This window comes from Suncus etruscus, chromosome 4 (genome assembly GCF_024139225.1).
Source record: "Suncus etruscus isolate mSunEtr1 chromosome 4, mSunEtr1.pri.cur, whole genome shotgun sequence".
In the NCBI taxonomy this organism is placed as follows: domain Eukaryota; kingdom Metazoa; phylum Chordata; class Mammalia; order Eulipotyphla; family Soricidae; genus Suncus; species Suncus etruscus.
The window spans coordinates 151,975,323-151,987,446 of NC_064851.1; the positions used below are offsets into that span (position 1 = coordinate 151,975,323).

General features: G+C 40.0%; 1 protein-coding gene across 1 annotated transcript in view; it reads left to right on the plus strand.

Moving 5' to 3' along the window:
* HOOK3 (hook microtubule tethering protein 3) overlaps positions 1–12,124 on the plus strand; it is a 104,126-nt gene that overhangs the window by 5,645 nt on the left and 86,357 nt on the right. Inside the window, 1 exon segment of the mRNA XM_049771916.1 lies at positions 5,206–5,291. Coding sequence (XP_049627873.1) covers positions 5,206–5,291 — 86 coding nt within the window.

Consider the following 12,124-nt stretch of genomic DNA (forward strand, 5'->3'; position numbering starts at 1 on the left):
TCACCCTCCCCCACCCCCTGCTTGTCTTACAGGCTTTCTTTTTTCTCACTATAGTTGTCATGATAGTTGTTAGTGTAGTTATTTCTTTAACTACACTGACCACTCTTGGTGGTAAGCTTCATAACGTGGGCCAGTCCTTCCAGCCCTCATCTCTATGGTCCTTGGGTATTATTACCATACTGTCTTTTATTTTTTTTTATTTTATTTTATTTTTTTTGGCTTTTGGGCCACACCCGTTTGACGCTCAGGGGTTACTCCTGGCTATGTGCTCAGAAATCGCCCCTGGCTTGGGGGGACCATATGGGACACCGGGGGATCGAACCACGGTCCTTCCTTGGCTAGAGCTTGCAAGGCAGACACCTTACCTCCAGCGCCACCTACCCGGCCCCTTTTATTTTTCTTAAATCCCACAGCTAAGTGAGACTATTCTGTGTCTCTGTCCCTCTGACTCCTTTCACTCAGCATAATAGTTTACATGTCCATCCATGTATAGGAAAATTTTATGACTTCATTTTTCCTGACAGCTGCATAGTATTCTACTGTATAGATGTACCACAGTTTCTTTAGCCATCATCTTTTGTCGGGCATCTGGGTTGTTTCCAGATTCTGGCTACTGTAAATAGCTCTGCAATGAACATAGGTGTGCTGAGGCAATTTTGTATTGAGTTTTTGTGTTCCAAGGCTATATCCCTAGGATCATTAGCAATTTTATTTTTGTAGTACTGGGTTTATACCTAGGGTCTCCCATCTGCGAAGCAAGCTTTACTGCTTTGTAGTATCATACCAGGGTATCCCAATCCCCATCTGTATCCCTGTATTCCTAGCCCCATCCTTAGCAGTAGTAACTTTGCCTCTTCGATAATTCTCTTGTGAATATCTGCATTGTCAGACACTTAGTAGTAACATCTCTGGCACCTCCTAGTTACCGGTTGTACATATCCCCTAGTTGTTAAAATCTAAACTGTATCTTAAGTAAAATAGCCCCTGACTAAGTCACTTGCTATAAAAATACTGATTTTCAATTCTTTTTTTTTTATACTTCTTGTGCTTTTGTGGGGTAAGGTGTGATAAAGGTAGGTTGCTGTTAATAGTGCTTCTTAGAATTAAAAGAAACTACCAAAAAAAAAAAAAAAAAAGAAAACTACCATTCAGGTAGAATTAATGTCTTACTATAAGGCACAACTATCTTGAATTTTTAATCTTATGCTAGTCTGAGTTTTTAGCTCAGAGTTTATTAGAACAAACTGCTTGTTTGGAAGGCAGCTATGCTCACCACTATACCACCAACGCCGCTGGCTCAAACTACTTGTTTGTTTTGCAAGGGGCCTTCCCCCAATTTTTCAGGGGTCCAGAACTGGGCCCCTGGGCTAAGTAGGTCACTGTTAGACCCAGGCGTGCAGTGTTCCTTGTCCAGTAGTGCTGAGGGCCACCCAAGAAGTGCTTGAGGGACCACCAAGGTTATCTGTAGAGATAATTAAAGAACAACAGAATGTTGAGTATCAAACTAGGGAGATCATGAATTGCCAGGGATTAAGTTTGGGCACTTGAGCATACAAGACTGTACTCTACTGCTTTGAGCTAGTGATCGTTTTAATGTTTTGTGTTTTTAAAAATAAAGGTGCAATTCACATGCTATAAAATTTAATATTTTTAAGATCGTGTTTTACGAAGTTATAGTTAATTTTTAGGCATACTATGTTCTGACACCAGTCCCACCACCAGTGTCAGTTTCTAACTACCAGTGTTCTCAGTTTCCTTCCCATGTACCCACCTTTGCCTCCCAGCCTGTTTTTTTGATAGGCACATTTTTAAGTTTGCTTGTTGTGGTGTAAGTCTCTTGCTTTCAGTGTTGACTGTTGATTTGTATTTATAGCTATACCACTCCTCCATACCACCAATGTACCCACGATCTTTTTTTTTTATTATTTAGAGAGCCAGGGATACAACTAAGGGCCTCATGTGTAAAGCAAACTAATATAAAGCATGCCACCGGTAAGATTCATTGTTGAAAAGCATACTACTCTGTGGTTATTCATATAAACACAAGGCTATGCAACCCTCATCAGTTTCTTAATTCCAAAACATTTCATCATCCCAAGAAGAAACGCCATAGAGATTGATTTTTTCTTTTTAATCTTCTTTACTTTTATCCCAAAACAAAGATGAATGTCTCTAGGTCTCATGACCTCTTTATTTACCTCAGGAACCAGTGGAAAGAAAATAATTGCCAGAAAGAAATCTGCTGAAAATAATTATTTAGAAGACATATTTGGGGGAATCAATGGATAGCCTCTCAAGTAGTGTTCAGGAGGCCCAGGGTTCAATGCAAGAGCTGGAGACAGAGTGTGATGCCATTTGCTGGCCCTTTTTTTGCTACGGATAGCAATGTGGGGCTGGGAAACAAAACGGTATGCCTAGCCTGTGTTATGAATGCTATACTATTTCCTGGTCCCTGAAAATTACATTTTAAAAATGAAAAGGAGGCCCATTTTTTTTTTTAAAGTCCCAGGACTGAATACCTGCTTTAGTTGTTCTCACTGGTCAAAGGTAGTTTTGTAAACTTTGATTCCTTATATTCGCTATTTCTTTTTTTTTTTTTTTTTTTTTTTTTTGGTTTTTTTTGGGCCACACCCTGTGACGCTCAGGGGTTACTCCTGGCTATGTGCTCAGAAGTTGCTCCTGGCTTCTTGGGGGACCATATGGGACGCCAGGGGATCGAACCGCGGTCCGTCCTAGGCTAGCGCAGGCAAGGCAGGCACCTTACCTCCAGCGCCACCGCCCGGCCCCATATTCGCTATTTCTTAGGGGGTTCCATCCAGGTACCAACCCAGCACTCTTCTGTATAAGTTGTTGGGTGAGCTTTTTTTTTTTTTTAGTTTTTTTTTTAGTTTTTGGGTCACACCCAGCATTGTTTAGAGGTGACTCCTGGCTGTCTGCTCAGAAATAGCTCCTGGCAGGCACGGGGGACCATATGGGACACCAGGATTCGAACCAGCCACCTTTGGTCCTGGATCGGCTGTTTGCAAGGCAAACACCGCTGTGCTATCTTTCTGGGCCCGAGCTTTTTTTTTTTTTTTAAATAAAAAGCAAAAACAAAAACAAAAATCAGATTCCCAACATAAAGTTACCTCAGTGTTTTTGTTTTGTTGGTTTTTTTTTTAATACCTCAATGTTTTTAATAAACACTCAGTTTAGAGATCATTGTTTTGATTCTTCAAAATCTCTGGTGCCAGAGATAGTATAGAAGCTAAGGTGCATAACTTGCATGTGGATTACCCTAGATCCCTGGCACCACATAGTGGGCTGGAAATTAGTGAATACAATTCTGGAGGCCCGAGAGCACTGCTTGGATGTGGCCCTGGTAATCTCCAGTATTGCAGCACCTCATTCTTGGGCTCTTACAAAGCTGGACAGGAATGGCTATGAAGGGCTCCTAAGCACTGCTTTGGAGACACCCTTCCCCAATAATTCCCCATGAACGTTCACTTTCTCATTCATTCTTTGGGAACAGGCTTCTAAGTGGTACTCCAAAGATCTGGGGTCTTCACTGTAATTTTTGTTTGTTTTGGGCCACACCTATTTGACGCTCAAGGTTACTCCTGGCTATGTGCTCAGAAATCGCTCCTGGCGTGGAGGGACCATATGGGACGCTGGGGGATCGAACCTCGGTCCATCCTAGGCTAGTGCTTGCAAGGTGGACACCTTACCTCTAGCGCCACCTCTCCGGCCCCTTCACTTCAATTTTTGACCATGGGTTCATTGTAAGGGTCCAAGAAAGTTATCTTGTTTGGGTACTGGGGATACTGGGGCACCCTGGCAATACTTGAGGGTCTCCAGGGCTATGCCTAATGGAGTTAAGAGTGCCTCCAGAACTGCTTCTTAGAATATGTGGAGGACTGTGTAATATGGGAATCAAATCTGGGACATGAGCCTTAATTCTACTATTTTCTGCTCCTGTCATTCAGTCTTTAAGCAGCATACCCCTTTGTATATTATTCTTGGAGTTCCTAGATAAAAAACCTTAATATTGGAGAATAATGGCATCTTCAAGGTCACACACAAACTAGGAGTAGAATTGGACTTGGTTCCATTTACAACATTCACTGAGGGCTTATTCTGTATCAGACATTGGACTGAGTTGTGGCCCCTCACTTCTAAACTTAGAAGGAAAGCAGATACTTATTTCTTTATTAAAATACAGGGCCGGAGAGATAGCACAGTGGTAAGGCGTTTGCCTTAGACGCAGAAGGACAGTGGTTCTAATCCCGACATCCCATATGTTCCCCCGAGCCTGCCAGGAGTGATTTCTGAGCATAGAGCCAGGAGTAACCCGAGCGCTGCCGGGTATGACCAAAAAAACAAAACAAAAAACATTATCATTACTCATTATTGAATATGAGCTGAAGCTAATACATAATAAGATATAATAAGCTTCGCTGGATAACATTTTATAACCTTTATTTGTACACTGCTGAGCCTTTGTCATGTATTAACCTAGTGTAAGGATTAGCTTAGAACATCTCCATCATTTTTTCCAAATAAACATCTAAGTGAAAAACTACTTCTATGCAATCTTGAGAGTAAGTAATTTTCGTTTTCCATAGTTAGCTATCATTACTCCATTACTCAGAAGGCTTTCCTACATTGAAAATTGGAAGAGACTTCTGATTGTGCATGTTAGTAGTTCTTTTTAAACAATGGTTTGATTGAAAAATGAATTTATTTTGGCATTATTTATCAAAAACTTAAATATATCTACACTTTAACTAAAAAATTTAGTTGAAATGTTTGAACTGATTTGAGCATTATTTTCATTATTACTACCTATTTGATTCCTCTCTGTTAAACAACTAAAGTAGCTCCCTCTGCCTCTTTCCCTGCAATGCTTTCATTGCGCTGTAGCCATTTGAGCTTCAAACTGCAAAACTCGGGGTCTTGCTCATATGCTTAAAAAAAAAAAAAGCAAAATAAGAGCTGAAAAGTCCTTGGTACAGGAGGTAATTAAGGCGCTTGCCTTGAAATGCCTAGCCTGGTACCTCATAATTCCGGAAGCCCACCAGGGCAGATTATAGGGTCAGGAGTGCACCACTCTGTGACCCCAAAACAAACAATTTAATTTCAGTTCTTAAAATGAGCACTGAAAAGGGCCTTAGAAATAAATAAGGAATTAATTATGTAATCTTTTCTTCCTTTTTTTCTCCTTAGATCCAGACATTTAATGTGGAGTCACCATGCAAGACTGTGGAAGATTTAACGAATGGGGTTGTGATGGCTCAGGTTCTTCAGAAGATGTAAGAATAAGTTGCTTATCTTACACATGTATATTTTTTAGATTCAAATCACGTACAAAAATATACTGCATGGCCCAGAGAGATAGCACAGCTGCGTTTGCCTTACAAGCAGCCGTTGCAGGACCAAAGGTGGTTGGTTCAAATCCCGGTGTCCCATATGGTCCCCCGTGCCTGCCAGGAGCTATTTCTGAGCAGACAGCCAGGAGTAACCCCTGAGCACCGCCGGGTGTGGCCCAAAAACCAAAATAAATAAATAAATATATATATATATATATATATATATATATATATATATATATATATATATATATATATATATACTGCATGAAGTAGAATAATAACTTGTTAAGTAGTAGCAATAATTATGATGATATATACTGTGTCGACCCTGTTGGCCAGCAAGGGTCAACTTTTGTTCACCTAGCACATCTGGGGACCAAGAATGTCTCCCCAGTTGACAACTAGAAAGGAAGGAGCTGATGAAGAGGACCCAAAAAATGTATTTGCCTACAACAATGCTATCTATAGGACCAGAATAGGAATTGGGATACCTGAAGTGTCCAGGAGCAATGCAGTATAACCAGGACTCCCTTGTGAGAGAGAAGGGATGGCCCAAGGTCAAGTCCAAATAAATAGGAATACTAACTAATCTTGGGGGAGGGGGGGTGGGAACAGTAGGAGGGGCATGTCTTCCCTCTTTGTGCTGTCCCTCCCCATCTGGTGCAGTGGTGTCTCTGAAGCAGGTGGTTTGGGAACAATGTCACAGAGGGCATCCAACAATATACTTGTTTAAGTATGCATTGCCTGGCTGTAGGTTTAATTAGGATTATTATTGTTACCATGTTCTATTGGTTTTAGCATTGTTGTTTTTCTTGTGTTTTTTTTTTAACATAAGCTTGGCAGAAGGTTTTTAATAACCAGGTTTTGTTGTTGTAGAAAAATTTGCAAACTTACTCCTACTTTCTTTAGGGTTTTGCTTAAATACTTAGACTTACTAAGTGATGCCTTCCCTAATTACCCATATAAAATAATGGACAATCATTCCCTTCTACTTCCTATTCCATTTAACTTTTTGTACATAGTACATAATACTAACTGATGTATCGTATATTTGTTCTTTCCTTCTTACTATTTTCCAAATACATACACATATACATACAATGTAAACTCCACACAGTGATAAGGAATTTATGTTGGCTGTTGGTATGTGTTGTCACATAGGGCAATACCTGGGTTAAATTACATCATATGAAAATGCCATTCATAGATCAAAAGTGGTTAAAACATTTTTTAACAGTTTGTCTGCATCTGACTGACGAAAGAAATATTTATTTGAGACATTAAAACCATACTTGTAATACCTGTAGAGTTCCCTGGGTGACTTATATGAAGTTGGCAGAGAAAGGTGGAAGCCCCAATAAGGGAATCTGCAGCTTCCTCTCTACCCACCTCCACCACCTGGGAAAATGGCTGGAGAGATTTAGGACTTATGGGCCTTCTGGTAAGGAAAGCAAAACCAGTCCTAGATTTTAACCAAGTTATTTGTGTCCCTTGCCTTCCCTCACAGTAAAGCATTTTGAGGGGAGATGAGCAATGAAGTAAAAACAGATTTTAGTTGGAGAAATGCAATGGTTTAAAGGGTTTGTCAAGACCACTCTAGGCCCTAGGAAGAAGGAAAGAAGTAGAAGGGGAGAAAGACAAATATGAAAGGCTGGGGGACAGGGGCCGAGAGGTTTCAGATGCATCAGTGGTGTCAAGAAAGGACAAAACTAAATATCCAAGTCAGAATCAACAACAATGAAAGCATGAGACCCAAATTTTAAGGACCAAAATGAAAAATGGAGTTGTTGTGCTGGCAGGCTGGGGTGAGGGGTGGTGGCATGGGATGTACACTGGGAACATTGGTGGAGGGAGGTTGACACTGGTGGTGGGATTGGTTCTGAATCATATGTCTAAAACCCAACTATTAATATTTTGCAAAATCTTATTAGCTTAAATAACAAATTTTTAAAAAGAAGAGGTTTTATTCAGAGTTACTGAAGAAGAGGAGGGAGAGGATAAAAGGAGTAAGGAATAACCAATTAACATGCTCAAAAGAGATCCCCACCACACATCCCAACAAGAAAGTAGGAAAGTCTACATCTCAAGAGTTCATCTCAAGAATTCATTACTGGGGATGGGAGCAGAGAACTGGCTCCCTACCTGACTTTACCTGATTCTTCTAAGTGCTTTGAAAACATAATAATGATGTTTGGTGTTAAGTAAATTTTACAAGTGATTAGTTTTATGATTTTTTTTATTTTTTGGTTTTTGAGCCACACCCAATGGCCCTCAGGGGTTACTCCTGGCTCTGTGCTCAGAAATTACTCGTGGCAGGCTCGGGGGACCATGTGGGATGCTGGGAATCGAACCCAGGTCCATACTAGGTTAGCTGCATGCAAGGCAAATGCCCTACAACTCTGCAATCTCTGTGGCCCCCCCAAAATGTTTTCTGTTGTCATTTTTTTTGTAGAAAACTATCAATCTTTTTTACTTCATTAGGAATTGCTCTTATATATATTTTTTTAATTTAAGCACCATGATCACAAGCATAATTGTAGTTAGATTACAGTCATAAACTGAAAACCCCTCTTCACCAGTGCAACATTCTCACCACCAATGTCCCCCTCACTCCTTCCCAACCCTTGTCTGTATTTGAGACTTCTAGTACTTCTCTCGCTCACTAAAATTTTCATGATAGTTGTTAGTGTAGTTATTTCCCTAAATGCACCACTACTCTTTGTGGTAAACTTTATTCATATTGTGGGCTGGTCCTTTCAGCCCTCATCTCTATTGTCTCTAGAGATTATTACAATAATGTCCTTAATTTTTCTTAAAACCCATGATCAGTGAGACTATTCTATGTCTGTCTCTTTCCCTCTGACTTATTTCACTCAGCATAATAGATTCCATGTACATCCACTATAGGAAAATTTCATGACTTCATCTCTCCTGATGGCTGCATAATATTCCATTGTGTATATGTACTACACTTTCTTTTTTTTTTTTTTTTTTTTTTGTGGTTTTTGGGTCACACCCGGCAGTGCTCAGGGGTTACTCCTGGCTCCATGCTCAGAAATTGCTCCTGGCAGGCACGGGGGACCATATGGGACGCCGGGATTCGAACCGATGACCTTCTGCATGAAAGGCAAACGCCTTACCTCCATGCTATCTCTCCGGCCCCGTACTACACTTTCTTTAGCCATTCATCTGTTGAGGGGAATCTTGGTTGTTTCCAGAGTCTGGCTATTGAAAATAGCGCTGCAATGAATATAGGTGTGAGGAAGGGATTTTTTTTTTTTTTTACTCTTTATTTTTAATTATGAGAACAAAGATGCAAAGAAAGAGGACAAGGTAAAGTTACAGTGGAAGGACAATCACCCGTAACATAATTCTCAGAATATAAGCCCACTTGCTGATATCTTAACTTTGCACTTTCAGCCAAAGAACATTAAGATAAATAAAAAAGAATCCATGTACAATTACTTTGTCCCTCAAGTCCCCAGATTGTAATACATTATAATATTTCTTAGCAGCAGACAAGGCAATCTAAAGCCATAAACTTATGTAACTCCTTCGACATTAGAGGCATAGTATTTTTTACATTTCCATGTACATGCATATTAGTTTAAGTTAACATCAAAAGTTTAAGTGGGGTTTTTTTTTTTTTAAGATTAGAGTCAAAGCACAGTAAAAATGGTGTTAGAGTGGCAATTGTTGTTTGCATAGGCCCACCAAAATATGAGGGGCATGGAAAGCAATGATCTTGGCCTAAATACAAAGAGACCCTACCCCTGAAGTTTCCTGGCATAAGACCAACTCTAGGCTCCAGGCAAGCTTGATCGTCCAATCCAAGACATTGTCTGTAGTGTCAACACACTTATTTTTCACATAGTCTCTGTTGTTGGTATCATGTTTCTGTATTAAAGATCCTGGAATCTGCATATCCTACATTGAAGTCAGGATGTGGAGCGTCCTCTCGTTTCACCTCACCATTAAAGAGCAATGCAGGAAGCCCTGTCCTGTAAACAGGTCGTTGTTGTTAAGTCTTCTCAGTGTTAAGGGAAGTCTCTTTTGAGCAGGTCGATGTCTGAGCAGTGGTAGGGTCTTCCGTGGTAGAGGATTGCTTCCAGGTGATGTTATAGACAAACTTGGATGTTTCGTGGATGGCTTCCCTGGTTCAGGGGTGAATAGAAAATGCCCATTCTTCTGAGGCCTGTGCCAGGTCGTTATGTCAGTGTTCAGGGTGTAAGGTCCCTTTGCACTACAAGATTTGTGTGTTCCAATCTCTATTAGATAAAATCTTTTTTTTTAATCTCTCCGGCCTCTAATAAGTAAATTTTTATTTATTTTTATATTTTATTTTTTTCTTTATTTAAACATCTTGATTACATAAATGATTGTGATTAGGTTTCAGTCATGTTGTAAAGAACACCCCCTTCACCAGTGCAACATTCCCACCACCAATGTCCCAAATCTCCCTCCATCCCACTCCACCCCTACCTGTACTCCAGACAGGCTTTCCAGTTCCCTCATTCATTCACATGATTATGATAGTTCGATGTGTAGTTATTTCTATAGCTGCACTCACAACTCTTTGTGGTGAGCTTCATGAAGTGAGCTGGTGTTCCAGCCCTCCTCTCATTGTCTCTGAGGATTGTTACAAAAATGACTTTATTTTTCTTAAAACCCATAGATGAATGAGACCATTCTGCATCTCTCTCTCTCCCTCTGACTTATTTCACTCAGCATTATAGATTCCATATACATCCATGTATAGGAAAATTTCATGACTTCATCTCTCCTGACGGCTGCATAATATTACATTGTGTATATGTACCATAGTTTCTTTAGCCATTCGTCTGTTGAAAGGCACCTTGGTTGTTTCCAGAGCCTGGCTATTGTGAATAGTGCTGCAATAAATATAGGTGTGAGGAAGGGGTTTTTGTATTGTATTCTTGTGTTCTTACGGTATATCCCTAGGAGTGGAATAGCTGGGTCGAATGGGAGCTCAATTTCCAGATTTTGGAGGAATCTCCATATCGCTTTTCATAGAGGTTGGACTAGACGGCATTCCCACCAGCAGTGGATAAGAGTTCCTTTCTCTCCACATCCCTGCCAGCACTGATTGTTCTCATTCTTTGTGATGTGTGCCAATCTCTGTGGTGTGAGGTGGTATCTCATCATTGTTTGGATTTGCATCTCCCTGATGATTAGTAACGAGGAGCATTTTTTCATGTGCCTTTTGGCCATTTGTATTTCTTTTTTATCAAAGTGTTTGTTCATTTCTTCTCCCCATTATTTTATGGAATTAGATGGTTTTTTCTTGTAAAGTTCTGTCAGTGCCCTGTATATTTTGGATCTGAAGGGTGTTGGGTGACTCTTGTATCCTGGGCACTATTTCTTTTGAGGTGCAGAAGCTTCTCAGTTTAATGTATTCCCATCTGTTGATCTCTGCTTCCACTTGTTTGGAAAGTGCAGTTTCCTCCTTGAAGATGCCTTTAGTCTCAATGTCATGGAGTGTTTTACCGACGTGTTGTTTTATATACCTTATGTTATCAGGTCTGATATCAAGGTCTTTAATCCATTTGGATTTTACCTTCGTTCATGATGTTAACTGGGGGTCTATGTTCGCTTTTTTGCAAGTGGCTAACCAGTTCTACGAACACCACTTGTTGAAGAGATTTTCCCTGCTCCACTTAGGATTTCTTGCTCCTTTGTCAAAAATTAGGTAATTGTATGTCTGGGGGACAATGTCTGAGAACTCAAGCCTATTCCACTGATCTGAACGGCTGTCTTTATTCCAATACCATGCAGTTTTGATAACTATTGCTTTGTAGTACAGTTTAAAGTTGGGGAAAGTAATGCCTCCCATTTTCCTTTTCCCTAGGAGTGCTTTAGCTATTTAGTGTGTTTATTGTTCCAGATGAACTTCATAAGCGTTTGATCCACTTCTTTGAAGAATGTCATAGGTATTTTTAAGGGGATCGCATTAAATCTGTATAATGCTTTGAGGAGTATTGCATTTTAATGTTGTTAATCCTGCCAATCCATGAGCACGATATGTGTTTCCATTTTCATGTGTCCTCTCTTATTTCTTGGAGCAGGGCTTTATTAAAAGTTTTCTTTGTATAGGTCCTTCACGTCTTTGGTCAAGTTGACTCCAAGGTATTTGAGTTTGTGTGGCACTAATGTGAATGGGATTGCCTTCCTGACTTCATCTCTTCCCTATCATTATTGGTGTATAAAAAGGCCATTGATTTCTGTAGGTTGATTTTGTAGCCTGCCACCTTGCTATATGAATCTATTGTTTCTAGGAGCTTTTTGGTAGTCTGCAGGATTTTCTAAGTAGAGTATCATGTCGTCTGCAAACAATGAGAGCTTGACTTCTTCCTTTCCTATCTGGATTCCCTTGATATCTTTTTCTTGCCTGATCGCTATAGCCAGAACTTCCAGTACTATGTTGAAGAGGAGTGGTGAGAGTGGACAACCTTGTCTTGTACCAGAATTTAGAGGAAAGGCTTTTAGTTTTTCTCCATTGAGGATAATATTTGCCATTGGCTTGTGGTAGATGGCTTCAACTAGATTGAGAAAGGTTCCTTCCATTCCCATCTTGCTGAGAGTTTTGATCAAGAATCTTGGACCTTATCAAACGCTTCCTCTGCGTCTATTGATATGATCATGTGATTTTTATTTTTCTTGTTGTTGATGTTGTGTATGATGTTGATAGATTTACGGATGTTAAACCATCCTTGCATTCCTGGGATGAAACCTACTTGGTCGTAGTGTATAAT